Below are 20,714 nucleotides of genomic sequence, written 5' to 3' on the forward strand. Positions count from 1 at the left end.
CTACCGCTAGAGAGGTAAGGGGTTCATTGACTGGCCAGACAGTACTACATTTGATCCTTCTCTCTGGTTACGGTTCATTTTCCCTTGGCCTACACACACAAACCGAATGGTCTGGCCTATTCTTTACATATTCTCCTCTGTCCGCATACACCTAACAATACTGAGATTACCAAAAAAATTATTCTTCTCTCAAGGGGTTAACAATTGCACTTTAATTGTTCAGTGGCTGCTTTTCTTTTGGTAAGGGTAGAAGAGACTCTAGCTATAGTAAGCAGTTTTTCTTGGAGAAGGACACTCCAAAGTCAAACCATTGTTTTCTAGTCTAGGGTAGTGCTATAACCTCCAAAGTCAAACCATTGTTCTCTAGTCTTGGGGAGTACCATAGCCTCTGTACCATGGTCTTCCACTGTCTTGGGTTTGAGTTCTCTTCCTTGCGGGTACACTCTGGCACACCGTTCTATCTAATATCTCTTTCTCTTGTTTTGTCAAGGTTTTCATAGTTTATATAGGAATTATTTATTTTGGTGTTGTTACTGTTCTTAAAATATTTATTTTGGTGTTGTTACTGTTCTTAAAATATTTATTTTGGTGTTGTTACTGTTCTTAAAATATTTACTTTTTCCCTGTTTCCTTTCCTCACTGGGCTATTTTCCATGTTGGGATCTCTGGCCTTATATCATCCTGATTTTCCAACTAGGGTTGTAGCTTGGTAAATAGTAATAATAATTAGCAGATATTGTTGGAACCACTACGGTTTCATATATTTTCTTTCTCGCTTCCAATGCTATTTTTTCATACTTTTCTCATATCTTCATATTTTCGTGTTTCTTGGCCTTTTTTATTGATACTTACTTCTCTGCTCCTTATAGTAATGGTATTTGCATATATCTCCACTGCTGTTATTATTATTAATTATTATTAATACTTGCTATGCTACAAAGCTTAACTTTTTAGTCATACAACCATTAATATTGCAGTCTATCACAAATACTTCCTCTATTATTATTATTATTATTATTATTATTATTAGTTAAGCTATAACCCTAATTGGAAAATCAAGATGCTATAAGCACAAAGGGCTCCAACTGGGAAAAAATAGTCCAGTGAGGAAAGGAAACAAGGAAATAAGAGAATTAACAATTAAAATGAAATATCTAAGAACAGCAACAATAATTAAAATAAATATTTCATATATAAACTATAAAAACTTGAACAAAATAAGAGGAAGAGAAATAAGATAGAATAGTGTGCCTGATTGTACCCTCAAGCAAGAGAACTCTAACTCAAGACTGGAAAACCAAGGTACAGGGGCTATGACACTACCCAAGACTAGAGAACAATGGTTTGCTTTTGGAGTCTCCTTCCCCTAGAATAGCTGCTTACCATAGCTAAAGAGTCTCTTCTATCCTTACCAAGAGGAAAGTAGCCACTGAACAATTACAGTGCAGTAGTTAATCCCCTGAGAGAAAATTGTCATTGTAAGTATCATTAAAGAATGAGCTACACACCCCTAGTTGCAATAGCAGGATGCTACAAGCCCAAGGGCTCCAACAAGGAAAGCAGCTCAGTGAAGAGAAAATTATCTGGGACTCTGGGAGGCAATTTAGTGACCCTAGAATAACAAAGGATATGTTTTATATGAAGTAGAAGTTAGAAATGGATTGAACATGGTTGTAAATGAGTTGGTCAGCTTCATCCTACCTTTTGGGAAATACTATTTTTTTTTTTATTTAGTGCCCGTTGAATCAACTCGTGTCATTTCTTTTACTTTCTCTAAAAGTTTAAACTCCCAAATCCACTTTACTTATTTCTTTTCATGCGAGAACATGTCATTACCAATAGAAATATGCTGCAGTATGTGACAGAGAAAAGTATATCGCCTCTTTGAGAAAAACTTTCAATTTCATAATTAACCTTTGCTTAGATACATTGAGAGATAATACCTACTTTTATATATAAGTAATTTACAAAGACAACGAAGAACATAATCATGAATAAATGGATTACAGAACCACTCAACTCCTCTTTCTCATTAACAAAACATAAATTGCCATTTAACATCCACTTGACCATGGCACCAGCCATCCGTTGAGATACTACAGCTAGAGTTATGATCCTATGACTGGCCAGACAGTACTACATTGGATCCTTCTCTCTGGTTAAGGTTAATTTTCCCTTTGCCTACACATACACCGAATAGTCTGGCCTATTCTTTACGGATTCTCCTGTGTCCTCATACACCTGACAACACTGAGATTACCAAATGATTCTTCTTCACTCAGGGGGTTAACTAAAGCACTGTAATTGTTCAGTGGGTACTTTCCTCTTGGTAAGGATAGAAGACTCTTTAGCTATTTTAAGCAGCTCTTCTAGGAGAAGGACACTCCAAAATCAAACCATTATTCTCTAGTCTTGGGTAGTGCAATAGCCTCTGTACCATGGTCTTCCACTGTCTTGGGTTAGAGTTCTCTTGCTAAGGATAGAAGAGACTCTTTAGCTATGGTAAACAGCTCTTCTAGGAGAAGGACACTCCAAAATCAAACCATTATTCTCTAGTCTTGGGTAGTGCAATAGCCTCTGTACCATGGTCTTCCACTGTCTTGGGTTAGAGTTATCTTGCTTGAGGGTACACTCGGGCACACTATTCTATCTTATTTCTCTTCTCGTTTTGTTAAAGTTCTTATAGTTTACATAGGAAATATTTATTCTAAAGTTGCTTTTCTTAAAATATTTAATTTTTCCTTCTTTCCTTTCCTCATGGGCTATTTTCCCAGTTGGAGTCCCTGGACTTATAGCATCCTGCTTTTCCAACTAGGGTTGTAGCTGAGCAAGTAATAATAAGAATAATAACCATTCAGCGGATTTGAAATGGACGTAGAAAATATTAACAAAGTAATGTTGGTATCTATGGGTCCCATAACCTGCAATTTGACCTTACTTTATTATCATTATTACAAGTTAAGCTACAACCCTAGTTGGAAAAGCAGGATGCTGTAAGCCTAAGGGCTACAACTGGGAAAACTACCCAGTGAGGAAAGGGGAAATAAATAAACTATATGAAAAATAATAAACAATTAAAATGCAATATTCTAAGAACAGTAACATCAAAAGATCTTTCAAATATAAACTATAAAAAGAGACTTATGTTTGTCTGTTCAACATTAAAATCATTTGCTGCAAGTTTAAACTTCCGAAGTTCTACTGATTCAACTACCCGATTAGGAAGATCATTCCACAACTTGGTCATAGCTGGAATAAAACATCTAAAACTTCTTAATGATGGTTGAAGCTGGCACTTTAATCGAAAGGTCTCGTTTGTATAGATTGGTAAAATACAAATTGATTAAAATCTTTGTGATTTGTTCCTGCGCATGACGAAACCTAAGGTTAGTGCCTCGAGTCTTCCAGGTGTAGTCGTTGCAACCCGTCCTTTTGAAATACATAGCTACACATTCGTTTAAAATTCTAATGCAATCTGTACACTGCATATGAGTTAGTTTCCTATAGTATTTATGACGTTTTGTCATTAAGAGTTTGTAAAAAAGTAAGCTATATTTATTGCTAAAAATCCTCATGGTGGTCCCCCTCCTTTAATATTAATCAACTTTGGGAACCACTGCCTTAGACCTTTAATAGGAGAGTCATACTTAGCTAGGAATAAGTCCCTGAAATGCCAATCTGACCAGTGTACTTCCCCAGGAAATATCAATGTAGTTTGGTCTCGACGAAGAGCGAAAGTGATGCCTTTGTCAACTTCTTCACAATCTGAGCATGAAGATGTGGCAGGTGTTAGGTGTATCAATAATAATTAGGTATCTGAATGTATCCAAACCAGAAATGCATTGCATACATTATATCCATTCTCCATCTCATCTGGGAGGATGACGGAGATACTTCAATAAACTTATCTGCAGAAAAGTTACTCAATCGTGAGACTTGCCTGCATCTGGCGTCCAGTCCAGCATATAAGACATTTTACCTCTTCTTCTAGACCTATCACAGCCGCTGTCCTAGACGAGATGCTACTTGTCCCGTGAGGGAGCTAGGTTTGCAACACGACTTGTTTGAGTACCTACCACTGGACAATGGATAAGGTTATTATGACCTGTGGGTAAACCCCCTTGGGTAGTAAGCATCGGAGGTTTTCTGTCATAGCAGACTCCTACCTTCTGGACTAGTGACACAGACAGGTTCTTCTGTTAGATTAAGGTAGATTTATTCGCTTGAACCCAGATGGTACTACTGGATCAGCACGCCTAAAGGCACACAAGTTAGAATAAGCAATGTTCTGGAATATATTCAACTTATCCTTTCGGTGTGGGAAAAAGTATTTGGTGCTATTCACGTGGACCTGGAGATTTCTAAGAAGCGATGCCGTGTCCTCGCAGCACGGAGGAGAGAAACATCCTACACCTTGCTTGTATGGAAACAATGGAGAAGGACATGCGACTGGAGTTGTGCCGGGCTAGAAGCTGGGCACAAACTCTGGAGAGACGGGTTTCCCTCACTTGGGAATGACTCGTAGCACACTAAATGTCCTGCAGTAAGCCCCTCATAATGACGAGGATAAGGCTCATGAATAGTCTAGGGGTTAAATCCTATCTGATGCCCGATCACGGATAAATGAACATTGCTTGAGGGGCCTGAGGACTCTAACGATATCCCTAAGGGGATTGCGTTCCTGGGGAGGGTAAATCATTTGAAGCTACTCCTGAACTCAGGCTGATCATCCGAAGGGGAAAAAGGTCTGAGCTTTTCAGTCTGAGATCTAGCTAAAGGCTAAGTGATAGCCTTCATTGCAAAGACTGAGTGGAGCTTCTTTGGCAAAGGAAGGTGAGAACCACAATTCATTATAGAGAGGCTCCACCCAGCAAAGTACTAACCTCTCCATGAAGCCACTAGCAGAAGAAAGGTAGTTCTACCAGGGATTAGAAGAAGAGTATCAGGAAAGCTGGATGCCACTTGATGTATAACATTTGGGACCCATCAAGGTACTGTACTGTAACTTGAAACCGAAATTTTCTACAAACTGTTGAGTGATCAGTAAAGCAGGTGGAAAGATTAGGATATCTATAGTTAACTGATGTGTTGAAAGGTGGCCATGGAACTGGAGTTACAGCTTACTGGAATATGTTCTAGAAGTGGAGGAATAATACAGTCTTGAATGGCGATTGGCGAAGTGTAAGAAGTCTCCGCCAAACTAAAACGTGAATCACTGCGCCCCTGGTGATTGGAATGGATCTTGCTTACAGCTCTATCATATTGTTGGCTTGGCTGCTGAGGTGTGTACCTAGTTGCTCAATCACAAAGAGTCTGTGAAACAGAAACCTTTGCTTGTGGACATGTCATGAAGGTGGAGTTCTTCAAATCTACCATGTGACTTACCCTGAGGTATTCATGTAATTCAGGCGTCCCCAACCCTTCTTTGATTAGTCTGTGAACGGCAGTATCCCTGCAGTTAAGAGTTCTAGTGGAATTTTCCTGGAGAGGAAATTGTCAATCAGCCAGCAAACTTGATCCTCCTATGTTTTCTATTCCACTGAAACAAGAAGGTAGGGAAACTGCTGGATGCTTACCAGTTATGGTTTCAAAAAACCTGGAGCAATAGCCATAGTAGAGGCCGGTGTTGAACAAGTTCCCATGATGAGGGAAGTTTTGGAAGATGACGTTACCATCCAGTTGGATATTCTTGGTTGTGCAGAAGCAATTGCACTACTCCCTAATAGCTGAAATGAATGTTCTGTGTCATCCACATAATCCAATCCTCTATTTCTGCCTGACTATGAGGATGGTTAACCGACCGAACACAATTCTCATATTGTGGCAAAAGAAGATCAACGGTCTCTGTCCCGGGGCATTGCTTCCTGAAGGGGGACAAGACAAGCCAATTTTAGAGTAAACCCAGGAGGAGTTTCGATCAAGTAGGCACCGGATAAGTGAGCATGAATGCTCAAGGTGATAGACAATATGAACCTCAGGTTTTAAACTGAAAACCAAAGCCTTAAGGACAAGGAGGTAATTCTATCAGACCAAAGAATATGTATCTAGATGTGCGTACTCTCCAGGTTCAGTGAGCATAAGTCTTCTTCCTGATGGCAGATTGTACGGTACTTGCCGTCTAAATTTTGAACGGTAAGAAGGTTGGTAACTGGGCCCTATAGACTTTTTCACCAGGTTGGAGAACCATCTATAAGACAAAGTGCATTCTTTTCCCTTGCGTTCCTTTGGGATCCAGAGACCCACACGAAACTGAATAGGCTTCATTATGAGAAATTGGCTGCATACATTTCTCATTCATCCTAACCCCCATGGGAGGATGTGGGAGATACAGGACTTCTATAGAAAACTTTCCGTAGAGAAAAGTTACTTGAACGCGTGACTTATCTGCATCTAGCGTCCAATCCAGCATATAATAGAGCCTCACTCAAGAAGGAATGTTCCTGGTACTCCTACTGCGCTGTCTCTCGTAGGAGTCACGCTTACGTATCTCATATCGATTGAACTTTGATGACTCCTCGTTTTTCTCTTGAAGTAACAGTGAAGATGAGGCAGGGAGAACTTGAAGTTTGTCTTCTCTAGAATCGTACAGGCTGGTGACGATGCTCTTACTGGGAGACACACCACAACAGGCAATACAGCTTGTTCTTAGTGCCTTCTGGGATCGAGACACTGAAGGAAATAGGTTGCCATACCTCCCAATTAAAATTGGCAGCGGAAGAACTCATTTCCCCAAAGGAGCACCAGAAATGTCAAAGGGACACCAACCTCCTTAGGTTCACGTTATCATAGTTATTGTACTGTATAGCCACATGCAAAGTGCAACCCTTGCCACCAGACAAGAAGTATGTTGGATAACAGGAGGTGGCACAGAAAACTGTCGCATAACAACAGTTATCAGTAAACAGTTCGTAATCTTGGCTTCCAATAATATCCCCAGAACACAACTGTCTGTGAAGGCATTTATTACATCTGAAAGAAAAAGGAAGACTAAAGTAGCCAGACCTTGATGAGGAGTATGTTTGTACTATCCTGAGGACAAAACCAAAGTGACGAGTATGTCTACTACTACTACAATACCTAGTAGCATAACCACAGTTCCAGCTTAGCTCAAGCTATACTGCATTTAAAGGTTGAAAGTTTGTATTACACATAGGAACAAACTTACGTTTGAATATCTTCCCCTGAATGAGGTCCGTTATGTTTAGAAGTTTCTAATTACACATTATTTAGCCTACCTGCAGTTACAGATGACAAGTTAATAATTTCTCTCTTATTCTTTTCATATTAAAAAAAAATTGGGCCACATGGTTACAAGGTTGAGTTAGAAGGTCACTCAGACCCATATAAAAAGCGTAGAAAAACCTGTATCATCACAATTTGCATTAAAGTTAAAAGTTTTCAATATATATGTATTACATCATCATCTTCATATACAACTCAGGCAGGGATTAAAGTTGTCCAGTCTTGAATAAGTGACTATTTATAAAAGTTTAGTTTGTACACCTGGGAATTAATCTATGTTCTCCTACATTGCAACAAGGAGACCTGAAATATGGTTGAACAGCTATGTGGCTTATCTAACCCAACCTCCTTTCTCTACGTGCTCTTTCTCTGAGCCTTTACTTCAATTGCTATTGGACACAATATCAACCACTTTCAAAAATTTAAAATGCAAATGACTCAACAATCCTTTGATAAATATTAACAAGATTCTCTAAGAATAAAATGAATTGTACCAAAATAAAAAAAAAAAGGAGACATTAAACAATCATAATGAAAAACTTTTATTCATCTAGATGTACAAACTGCTGACGACTTCAATATATACTCATCACTTAAATCTCCTATTAACTTTACAAGACAGCCCTGCTCACATACATAGTATGTGCAATATCAATGCTTACCTGCGGAGCAAACTCTGCCCTCGGTACCGGGACCAGTACGTGCGATAGGTGCACAGTTTGTCGGGAAAGCAAGCCGCGTAAAAAGCCTATGTACAAAGTTACTTCTTTTATACAGAGACTTGAGCCAAGTCAAAACGGTAATCCTGAGGTATAGCAAAAATGTACAACTTAAAAAATATACACCGGCCCAGTTCGACCCTCGCCACTAAGGTAAGGCTGGCGACGATTGGGCGCAAAAAAAGAATGAGAAAAAATATTATTGAACTGAATACATATTTGCACTATCCTCCAGTAAACTCCCCTTCCGTTCGGGTCTCATCTTTCCGAAACAAAGTCGTGGCTACACGAATACCCCAATCTGAGTGAAACGGTTTTCTCCCTCAACCTAAGTCAGTAATGCCCTTTGATTTGACAACGCGTCTAGGTTTCTTCGCTTCTCATTACGGCGATTGGAAATCGCAACGAAGCTAGATCAAAACGAGTAGAAGCCGGTAAATGATGGTGCCCCTAACACTGACCAATAAAGGCTTTTACATTTCTCTATCCTCTACCCTTGCAATCTGCTCTACCCTGAGACCTCGATTGAAGTGGACGTTTGGTCGTAAACGTGGCAAAATTGGGTTGTTTTGGTTCTACAAACATATAGTATAAGAATACGACATGGAAATACACTAAAATGAGCATCAAAAATGGCACAAGAATCCAAAGACATTTACTGTAAAAGTTTAATTAACAAAATACAAAATAGTGTTACATTCATCCAGTTAATTACTTCATGTCAGACTTTCATATTGAAAACAATTTAAACAAGACACAACTGTATTTCTAAATTGTATTATCTTTGCAATTATATAATTCAATTCTTTCTTTAAGGTAGTCAATGATAATACTGCTATTTACTCTTTTTCTAAAAACATTGTTTGCTTTCTCAATGCAACAGGAACTGCATTTTCAAGATTATTAACTATTATTAACTGTAACATTAACACTGGGCTTTCTGTTGGCACATATATAACTTCCTCTTCAGCAAAGACTTAAACTATTAACGATACAACACCATTTGAAAGAAATTTCATATCTCTATTAGTTACATAAATAGATTGATAGGACTCAATAGTGTAGATGCACAATTTACCAACACTGTAAAAGAGAACCAGGGAAGATATAGATTTTAAAAATTGAATGTGGCAGTCTCCGCTGTGTCGTGTGCCGAGGGTAGACGTAAAGGAGGCTGTTCCGTGCCCTTAAATTATAAAAACTCTTTATTTGCCGTACAAATTGTTTGAGGACTGAATCTCTTTCGCATAGTACATCTAAATGTTAATTTAATCTTATGCCAACCAAGGGGAAATAAGACCTGGGAGGTATTGAAGAGAGTCAGAAAGGGACATGGACTAGACGTTCGATTCGCTCGGGGTAAAGATCAGACCTTGAATCGCGAGTCACTAGACACGACGGATTTAACTTTTACCATTTTCACTTGCTTGATGTTTGACATCATGGCAATAATGACACGCAGTATGCATTTAAACGGATAAATAACTATCACAAGTTTTAATTGACATGAGAACGGAATTTAGTTCATGCAATAAAAGTGATGGGGCACTGCTCAAAATGGTTAACGACGTATAATTCGTCGAGAATAAAGTGAATCGTCTTAATTTTTACCAGGGCTGAGCACTACTTACATTAAACACATCAGGACTCTTTTATGTGAAGACGCCTGCCTTTCTTACACTTGTAACAACATTCAAAACAGTCACCCAGTAACTGGTAAATTTCCATTCTATCGTGCCGCTTTTCTACAGGACGTGGCAGCGTCTACTCCGAGTTTCCGATGCCACGGGGAATTCGAAATACTGTACGCTACACTTGCTAAAAGATGTGTTAACAGTTACATCTTATATATATATATTTTCAGTTAATATTAGTTAGAACAATATGTTTTAAACATAAAAGAATGCATCTAGTCAGAGATGCAAACACAATTGACAAAATTTTACAGACTCCAAGATTCGTCTTTACTCATACTGGGGTATTCCTGTAATTTAGTTAAATTCATGCTAAACTTCTCATCTTTACCTAAAACAAAATCTGTACGAGAAAGATACTGTATTCGTAAACAACAAACTGTTAGACTACCAGGTGTGGAAGATGTGAAATTTGTACATTCTAAAACTTATGTCGTTTCATCAAAAATATTTCTGGAATAAAGTCAAGCACGTAAAAGGAAGGAAAAAAGTTTATAAGATAGTTGACAACACCACTGAAACATATTCCCAGTTAATCAAAACAAGCAAAAAACATTTGGTTTACCAAATAAAACTTTGATCCACCAAAAGAGGCTACGAATGCTACGTGAGAAAAAAAAATGCTTTTAATAAAAATCTACGGCTTCTATTCCTACAAACTAACTGTGAACTGAAGGCCTCCGCTCTCAAAGAGTTAAGCTATATACCAGTGGAAAATCACGAAAGAATAGTCACAGCAATATGAACCGTTATACAAATATGTGTAAACAAGACATAATACAAATAAGAATATAGAAAAAGTTCCCAACTCATCTCTCTCTCACTTAACAATAAACCCATCTTGGGATGACAGTTAAATCTATAAAAGTTTTTACATAAATTTCAGGTACAGCAAGACAATATCCACTCCATTCAAGAACACCAGAACATGTCTGAACAAAGTGAAAAACCAATGTTAGGTAAAAGTCCACAGGGGCTGTATAACAGCCAGTCTCATGACATTCGCTAATTCTCGTAACCAGATACGAAAACTAGCTTCTCGGTAGGATGTCGGAACTCCGAAAGCACGCAACTTCACCGGATGTTTATCACACGGATTGCACGATTTCCACCCCCCCTCAGTTCTCGTTATTTTCGTTCTCGCTGCTCGAGTCGCTGCTGGACGACGAAGACGAGGAGTCGCTCGAGGATGACGAAGACGAGGAGGAGGAGGAGGAGGAGGACGAAGTACGCTGTCGCTGCGACGTGCTGCCCGGCTGCTGCTGTTGCTGGTCCGTGTCGTAGCTGCTGTAATATTCGTACAGGTCGGCGTGGGGTTGTTGTTGTTGCTGTTGCTGTTGTTTCGGTTGCTGCTGCTGCTGTTGCTTGTGAGATGATTTCAAGGTTGTGGTGCATTCCGGACAGTACCAATTGCCCTCTGGTGCAGCCATGATGCCAACGCATTCAAAGTGGAACCACTGGTACCGGCAAGACGGATTGTCGCAGCCTATCATGTCGGACACTTCGTCGTACGGACACTGGCAGATGCAGTACAACGTTTCGTCTGCCTCCCGGACCGATTCCTGCGATTTCTTGGGCATCTTCTTTTTCTTGGCGGGAGTCTCGCCGCTGCCTTCCGGAAGCTTACGCTTCCTGTCTCTCTTGGGCGTGGGCGTTTCGGTGCCTTGGGCCGACTTGTATATGCTCGAACGATTTTCCGTAACTTTACGAACGCGCTGCTTTGCAGGGTGGACGTTATCTAGATGGTACTGCAAGGCTTCTAGCGAATGCCAAGGGGACGCCCCTTCGCAGTACGGACAGTCGTAGCTCAGTGTCTGGCTTTTCGTAGCTTTGTGGACCATAAAAAAATGTAAACTCAACACAGTCCAGGATTCAAAGGCTTTGTAACAGAAATTGCAGATGTATGCATCATTCACACGGACATGATCGAACATCGTGTGTGTGTCGCTCAAATGAACCACCAAGTCCACTATCTTATTCAAGCGAGGTCGACCTTCACACACGCGACACACTATTTCGCCGCCCACATTCAGCGCGCGCTGCGCCTTGTGGGCATAATAGAGGTGGAAGTAATACGCCCCTTCTTCGCGGAACACCAGGCCGCACAGACATCGAAAGGTTCCGTTAGGTATCATGGCGCGCTGGTGGTGCGCGAGGTGGTGGTCATTTATGTCGTCTGCCGTGCTGAACGTGTAATTACAAAACGCACATTGCCCCAGGCCTAGATTAAGAACTAATTGTGGATGAACTAAATACATATGAAGTAATTTACCACCGGATTCCTTCCACGACAGATGGCACGGAGTGCATCGCAACCCGACTACCCTGTCCACTAACTCTGCCATTTCCGCCCTCACCACAGGCGATTCGCCACTGGAATTCAATGTTCCCCCAACCGCTCCCACGGCCCCACTGGATGCATCCACCAAGTGTTTTCTTCTCTGTTCGGCAAGAGTCCTGCGAGCTGCCGTCTCTTGGGCGTCGTCGTCGTCGTCTTTTTCGTCGCTGTATTCCTGATCGACGGACAGTTTCTGTTTGACGGGCTGCTTACCGGGAGAAGTTTTGTTACTCGAAGTGGCCGTCTTATCGTCATCTGTGTCGGTGGTGTCCAGATCCGACTCAGTCATGGCCAGCATGAGCAGACGAGTCTGAAACTCCTTCTCGGCAATCTTGTCATCCTCCTCGTCCTGCTTGGGTACGGGAATGGTTTCTCTGGCGTTTTTGTCGTCCGCCGCCGACGAATCAGAATCAGAATCGCTCGTGTAGATCTTCTCTCCGGCCGGCTTGTCCGTGGAGGTTCGATGTTTGCGACTTTTGTACTTGGTAAGATCTTCGCTGGAATCAGAGTCGTAGTTCAGGGCAGGCTTCGGGTGGTCTGCCACGATGTGCTTGGTCAGAAGATTTCTTGATACGAAAGCCTTGGAGCAGTATGAGCAGTTATGCGGTCTCTCGCCTGTGTGAATTCGGGCGTGTACGCGGAGGCGAGACTTGGCACTGAAACGATCGCCACAGTGATCGCACTTGTGGTTTAACTGCTTCTTGTGGATGTGGAGTACGTGCTGAGTGAGAGACACCTCCGAAGTAAAGCCCTTCCCGCAGTGGGGACACGTCTGAGGGTTGTGCTTCCACTCCTTGTGCTTCGTGAGGTGGTGGTCCCGCACAAACTTCTCCCCGCAGACTTCGCACTCGAACTTCTTCTCTAGTTTGCAGAGATTGTAGTGAAGTTGCCTCGACTTCTCCTGCTTGAATCTCTTGCCACACTTGAAGCACGGGAAGGAATTCACCGGCTGACTGACACGAGCTTCCAAGACCACCATCGTCCTCTGCGAGCCGTCTTCGGCGGCGAAGACGAACGGCCGAGCTTCACTGGGAAGGTGAGACAAGTGGAAGGAATGGACTAGGAAAGAGTGGAGTTCTCCCTGAAACGACCCACAGGTACAATTCGCGAGAGCGTTGGGATGGGCTTCCTGTATGTGCTGGGCAAGCCGAGGTATCAGCACGCTGACCCCGCATCCGACACACTGCCCGGTGAACTTGTCGTTCAAATCTCTCAAAATATTTTCTCCCATTGATTCTATATTAATGTCGGCATTTTCACCCAATCCTTTCGGCAGGGGCTTTGGCTCTCCTCGGCTTCTGGTTACTTTTTCTTTCGCGGCTTTCTTCCTGGGCGGTGTCTCGACAAAATCTGGTTTGGCGACTGGAATGGGAGGTTTCTCAATGACAGCCGGGGGAGGAGGGGGCGGCGGCTTCACTCTCGCCGGCTTGGGTTTCTCGTCCTCCTTATGGTGCAGCTGCTCAGTCAAGGCCTCCGTCATATTCCGTATTGTCTGCACCACAACGCTGTTGAGGGTTTCTACAAATCCAAAGGTAGGTGTACCGCCTGAATCGGATGTCTCCACCGCAGTGCTTCCTTGCTTCGACAATGCTACTTTTTCTGGAGCTGTGACGGTCGAGGGAGGACCAGAAACAGCAGCAGCTGGTGCAGGGGGATCTGTGACTTCGCCGGCAGGAGAATCGGGCTGTCGCACCTCTTTGGAATCCTTTTCTACTGGAGCATTATACGCATTACAGTTCTGACTAGAAGTTGATCTCGGGCTTGCAGAGCAAGACCTACGAGGCGAGTTTGGGGAGGCGGCAGCCGTGTCGATCTGCAACGGGGGCTCGCTGCTACTGTCGTCGTCGCTACTGTCGGAGGGAATTCTGGGGTCGTCCTCCTCATACATGGTCATTGCAGGTGCCAATAAATCTGTCATATCTTTTTCTTCTTCTATCTCTTCCATTTTCTCTTCTTCCATCACTTCGTCTGGCTTTGAAGGCGAACTGGGTTGGCTGTCGGCCTTCTCCCGGTTATTTTCCGACACTAAGGGACTCCTACTCAAAGAAGGCAAATCAGGGGCAGGTGACGGTGCTTGCTTGTGAGGATTGTGAGGAGACATGGAGACTGTACACAACGAACCACACCATCCCTGATTCGTTCCGTCTTCATCCGTCTCCTCCATTTCAGATGTTCCCTCGAGATTTTCCCCGATGTCTTCCTCTGATTCGTTCTCGAGAAGTTTAGCTGGATCGTATAGGGATGCCGAACACAGCATTCTATCGTTTTGTACTACAATTCTTCCGTCTTCGCGAGTTCCCACAAGCATCACGCAGGAATCCTTTATTTGTTCCAACTGACTTTCATCACAGTTTCCGCTTTTCTTTTTCTGCCGAGTGTCCAGGTAAGTCCACACATACTCCCAGTTCTTAAGACCGTGGAAAACAGACCGATGCTGAAGGAGGGCTGAAATAGTCGTGTGTACTGAGGGGCAGACTAAGCATGCCAAAGTGTGAGACTCGATGTGGTGTATGAACTGTTCCAAAAGACTCACGTAAATCTTGTTTCCGTAGCACTTGACGCATCGCCCAGGGAGCACGCAGTGTTTGAGGTTAGGCTTGATGGCCTCTGGGTGAGGCCGGGACTCGATGAGATGGTTGTACAGCTCAAAGGATTGGTTAAACACGACCTTACACGACTGAATGGGGCAAGACCAGGGAGGCCCGTTACGGCAGCGTTGCAACCCGTACTGGCACTGCTGACAGACGGCACTCGGCTGGGCATCCGTAATGCGCAGAGAATGGCTGTGGGGTTGGCCGCACAGTACGCAATTAATCACTACTATGACCACCGAGGCTGGGCTAAGATGATGACCATAGTCCACTAATGAAAAGAGCTCCCCTGTGTGGCTGTGCCATTCCATGTTGAGGCTCTGCGCCTCCTGAGCAGTCAGGAGTCCTCCCCGAGCTGTCTGGATCCACTGTAAAACTGAGGACACATCTCCTAGAGTGTTGCAGCCAAAGAGGTGGCTCGTGCTTATGTGGCTCTTCAAACGACTCGAAGTGGGCGCTATCGAGTGGGACACTTTATTGTCGTCCGTGGCGCGTCCGATCATGGCAGCGCAAGTTGGGAATGGACATCTGAAAGTGTGGTGTATCCAAGAGTGAACGGCACAAGATAAAGTGTCCTTCTTCAGGATGGCAGCGCAAAAATGGCACTTGACAAAGAGCTGAGGGTCTTGATCGTGCGACTGTCCGTGAGCCAAGAGTGAATTGGCCCACTGGCCGCACAACACGCACCACCCGGGAGTAATCTCGCTAGAATGATTGGCCAGCAGGTGTTGAATCAACTCCTCGGAGGAATCGGTGCAGTAGCCACAATTGAACCAGCACGACAGACTCTCCAGAACTACTCGAGTGCAGAAGTGGCACATTCCGCGGGACTCGTACAGCTTCGGCTTTCCGCCCGACTGGAAACCCTGTTTGCACTTCAAGCAAATGGCCGCGTTCGGATTGTTGTGGATACCAAAACTCAGGACGCTGGACAAGGCTGAACGGTCATAACTGGGAAGAGCACTTAGAAGCCTGAGAATGAGCCACCAGGCGAGCATCAAGTTTCCTTGTTCGAGATGGACATTCGAACGATGGTTGGCTACAATTTTCGGGAAAGCGTGCGGGGCGCAGATCATCAGGAAATGGGACCTTGATCGACACTGATGGCAAGTCCAGGCAATGCCTCGTCCGGTCCACCAAGCGCTCGCCTGCGGTGAAGTGCAGGTCAGAGACAATACGCTCGTCATGAGGCCGTGTATGAGAAGCTCGTGTATTTGTCGCACAGGCGGAATCAAGAGACACAGGCACAATTCGCACGGCTCGGCGATGCCCTGAAGAGGCCCTGCTAACACGCCCTTTAATACATCATGAGTCAAATCCTCCACCATCTTCTTCACTATGAACTCGTGGTGTTCCCACAAGTGGGCGTGATAGTTCACAGCTCCGGTGAACTTCCCACACATGCCCTCATCGAAGACGCACTTATATATTCTCTTGTGTCCGACGCGTCTATGCTGGCGAGACTCCGCCACAGAGTTGAAAATCAACTGACACTTGTGGCAGACAAGTTTATCCGATTTACCCAAACCCTGGGGTTTCACCTCAGACTCGGGAGGCGAGAAACCTTCGAACGGTATGTCGGCTTCGTCGTCGTCCCAGTCGAGGCTGCTGACTTCAAACCCTTCGAAATCATTTGCGTAGTTTTCATCGTCGGACGAACCGAACAAGTCCTTGAACTCTCTTTCCGTGAGGTGAGTTCTATCGCCAACGTCGTCCTGAATGTCGTCATCTTCGGTTGCGGGACTCGTTTCTTCTCGTCCTTTGCCCGGCACAGTGTCCTCCAATGTGGTGACTTCCATATCAGATCTCCGGTCGCAATCCTTAGACTCGGTAACCTCGACTGCACGTATTGCGTTATCGTCCGTATCTCGGGGCGGGGAGGTCAAGGTCGTGGTTGAATGGTCTGGGGTCTTATAACCGCTCTCTTCATAGATGTCCCCTTTGGCGTCGTCGTCATTATATTCCGCGCTGCTCGGTGGGGTTATGATCGATGAACTGATGTCCTCTGTTGGGGGTTCCTCAGCTTGGCTAAAGGTAGTAGATCCATCGCATGCTTCGATATCGTCGTCGTTCTTACTCGAGGATAATTTCCTTTTCGACTCTCTGGTTTTATTCCTCTCGCCTTCAGAACAATATTCAGCGTCATTGCTCTTTTCTTCCGTACTATGACCGGAGACCCTTCGGACGTTTCTGCATATTGCGTCAATCAAGGACTTTCCGGACATGACACCATCGACCACCGCTTTACTTTCCTGACTTACGTCGGAAGAATTTGTACTATTTAGTGCGAGAGAGTTGCTTCCAGTTTCCTTCTCCGTCTCTTTGCTATCATTCGATTCGAGTTCCTCCTTCAAATCCTTTTTTGCATGAGTGCCGACTTCACCTCGAGCTTCTTCCTTCTCCTGGTTAGTTTTCACTTTGCTGTTCTCATTCTCGTTTAAATCCTTTGAGGAAATTGTATTCGCATCGACCTTACCCGGCATCTTCCCTTCTTTTTCTCTTTCAACAACTACTTTCCCCTTCTTAGCAACCACAGCCGAGATTCCTTCCACGAAATTCGAAGAGACCTTAGTTTTCACTTTCATTTTAAACCCCACACGACTTTCTACGGGAGACGAAGGCTTGGGAAGTCTGTCGTTAGCACTCTTACCAACGTCTACGGCACTGTCCTCGCTAGGTTGTTTAACTTGATCAACAGTCTTCTCGGAGGAAAGTGTTCTTTTTCTTCCGGGCCTATGAAGCACCGGCTTTTTAGGCTCTGTTCCTCTCCCACTTTCCTTACTGCCTGACACTAACCCTTCCTTAATCATTTTCTTCTTTCCTTCACTATCACTCGCTTCCGAACTACTCGGTGTCGGGTAGTTATTCTCGACACGTTCTGGCTCCGACTTGTCCTCTACGGCAGGTTCCACTTCTGCATCTTCCCTCGCTACTTCACCACTTCCCGAATGTTTGCTCTCGGGAACAGTCGGCGAAACCTGAGAGTTCTCTTTGTCGCTATCGGCCTCGGCTACCTTCGCCTTCTTGCTGGACTCAGGCGCCGGGGACTGTTCGTTCTTACGTTCGCCGCCGTCTAAGAAATCTAACTTACGATTCACACTCACACTTTGGTCTGGGGGTTTAAGTTCGGATTTGACTTCCGCCGTTACACTGCTACAGTTCTTCTCCCCGACAGCACTAGAATCCCGATTCCCCTCGAGCTTTTCTCTCCGTTCACTGGCTTTCAAGGACTTCACGATGATCTCCCAGTCGTGCATGATATCCGGAAGGGGAGGCGGACGCAGTTTCCTTCCCTCGGCGGAGTCGTCATCCTCGTCCGACCCGGCGGAAGCACCGGAGTGCTGCAACAACTTCCTTCCCTGACTTCCTTCTACGTACGGCAGCCTTCCCTCCCTCGTGTTACGGCCACCTGGCATGCCCTTGCCACTGTGATGTCGGGTCTTCCGCTGCCTGGCCGTCTGCAGATCTACATGCAAGTTGGCAGAGGGCCTCCCGGGGGTGGCGAGGGAGGCCAACCTCGGAGAGGTGTCCGACGCCGCGGACGAGTTGTGGCCGGACTCCGACACGCTGCGCGAACGTACTATTCGCCGACTGACAGGAGACCTGGAAGAAATTTAAAAAGACAAATCAAGGGAAGGAAAGTTACTTTTGAAAGGCAAAAAAAAATTATAAATTTACTAATACATTTCCTAACAGACAACAGATTAATAAGAATAAGCAATTGCCCCATTTTGGAATAAATTACGTAATATATTCATGGATCCTATGATACATTAAAGTCGCTACAGCAAATAGGACATGTCCGAAGCAGTACATCTCTGAAAGACAAATAAAATGTAGAGAAATCTTTTAAAATCCTTCTGTAATGAGTGCATGAAATCATCATAAGTCTTATCATTATTGTTATTAAAAAAATTGAGGAAATGCAAAACAGATTATATATACAAACCAGGCGGGACAAATGAACATTAAAAATAAATTAGTACATACTAAAAGAAGTCTCAAAATTAAGCATGCAAGAGCTAAATGATAGCAACACTAGACAACCACTTATACCTGCCTTAGTGTTATTTTTCTATAAAAATAAACAACATTAATTAACTATATTCCACACAAATTAGCTACAGATGCACAGAATTGTTACTGCCCAAAACTACGGTACCTGGATACACTAGGGTTCTATACAGTAGTTGTAAAGGCTGCCACTATTGTCTCCGCGAGAGATCGATCGTCTAATCTGGAGAGACTTGTTTACGAGATGAAATTAGAGCAAAACAAACAACAGCAACAGAAGATATTTTGGCAGTACAATAAGGGTCCTTTTGGGTTATTGGGGTGTATGTATACCTACCAATTAAAGGCTTCCTAATATGGTATCCAAGAGACTTTGCCATGTGCCCCACTTGACAATGTTCAAAGGGTACGTACTTGTTAATTTGACAAGGATTAAACAAAGTGAATGAAAGTACAGCATCTAGAATATATACAACTTTCAATAAACATCAAATTCAACTTGAAGTATTGAACGTAGCAACCACACCAGCATGAAAACGGCAAGTGTACAGTAGGTTCTTAACGGCATTCCTCCAACGCTAAAAGAACATGATTCAAAACCCCTTTGATTTCTTTGTGACCGTAACTACATTTATACGGAAGTTCCTCATCTTACAAACTTAATTGGCCCCAAGGAGCTGTTTGTAAGTATTCTGTGATGTAGAAGAAAATGCTAACCACTTTATGTTATATTGTCCACAGTTTAGTGATACAGTATAAGAATAAAAGCAATTGAGCTCCAACCACCATACGAAGAAGATAGTGCACAAACAGTTGGAAAATTCCTTTTTTGTGAAGAAAATATTGAAAATAAGAACAGAGTACTACAACAAATGTGGATGAAAAGAGAAAAACTAGTGAAAATAAGGCACACACAAAACTAAAAGACACAGAGGTGCCGTTGCAAAGGCAAAGCCTCAACCTGAATCTGATCTGAGTAAAATTTTGTTAAATTTTGGCCTCTGCTATGCCTAACCTGAACCTCATACCTATGATTTATTTATTTATTTTCGTGTTTGCATTCCTCACTGGGATATTTTACCCATTGGAGTCCTAGGGCTCATAGCATCCTGCTTTTCCAACAAGGGTTACTGTATAGCCTAGCTTTTAATAATAATAATAAAGTATGGCATTCACTTTTACAACTGTTCTACAACTGAAAAAGCTGTTTCCCAACTGTTTATATTCTTTTTGCTTTCTCTTGTTTTGTTTACGTGGCTTTCTCTGTTTTGTTTACAATGTCCAGCTACCTATTCTCTGTAAATGCTTTCGTCTTATGAATAATTCTAAGACCGCTTTCTTAGATTTTGCTGTCGACAGCAAATCGTCTGCATACAGCAGCTCCTAAAAAAGGGATTTTGATGAAGGAAAAATCTATTTCTGGGCGAGGAACCTGTGTCGCTCCGTGAAATGCTCCTCTAGCACCATTTCTAAGGCATAGTTATTGCTAAATATACCTGAGAAAAAAAAAGGATACATGGAATGCCAGGAATAAACCCAGCTCGCTCACTCTTAGAGTGTCGGTATAGATAACTGGGGCGTGATAGAACCACGACCATGGGTCCCTCACCGATTAGACCTCTCCTTCATCAACATCCCCTGGAACAACAAGGTGCCGTCCTACACCCGTCTGCTGCCTCCTACTACGACTATCCTTCCCCACCCCTACACCTCCCCACCCCCTTAACTCACTCCTCCATAGCACCAGCGTTGGTCAGACGTGTTTTTTCTTTGCTTTGCTCCTTTTGTACAATAACATTCATCTAATATTTCTAGACTTTTTCACTCAGATAACCTGAAGCTTCAAGTAAATATAAACTTTTCACTGGTCCCCTTAAAAAACAATGAGCTAAAGTATAACTTGGACTTAATATGTAAAATAAGATGGTAAAAAACATAAACAAAATATAAAAGTCTAACAGATGAAAAGCTTATGATAAGTCAAATAATTTAGTTAAAATCAAACTTTTAAAAATCAGAATTTGATCGAGATTCTGGGATTAGAAAGTGGAACTTGCAAAGTAACAATGTAATGTAATTCATGTACTCTATTGTGTACTGTATCATCTCACTACTA

The 20,714-nt window shown here is 43.2% G+C and overlaps 1 protein-coding gene across 6 annotated transcripts in view; it reads right to left on the bottom strand.

Annotated features, from left to right (window-relative positions):
- Positions 1-7,771: 7,771 nt before the first annotated feature.
- The window catches only part of LOC137626461 (uncharacterized), a 38,318-nt gene continuing 25,375 nt past the window's right edge, over positions 7,772-20,714 (bottom strand). For all 6 annotated transcript variants that reach the window (XM_068357471.1, XM_068357475.1, XM_068357469.1 and 3 more), the window contains exon 4: positions 7,772-18,187. In XM_068357471.1, coding sequence (XP_068213572.1) covers positions 10,774-18,187 — 7,414 coding nt within the window. In that variant the 3' untranslated portion in view covers positions 7,772-10,773. The remainder of the gene's footprint in view (positions 18,188-20,714) is intronic.

The sequence above is a fragment of the Palaemon carinicauda genome, chromosome 34 (genome assembly GCF_036898095.1).
Source record: "Palaemon carinicauda isolate YSFRI2023 chromosome 34, ASM3689809v2, whole genome shotgun sequence".
NCBI classification, from domain to species: domain Eukaryota; kingdom Metazoa; phylum Arthropoda; class Malacostraca; order Decapoda; family Palaemonidae; genus Palaemon; species Palaemon carinicauda.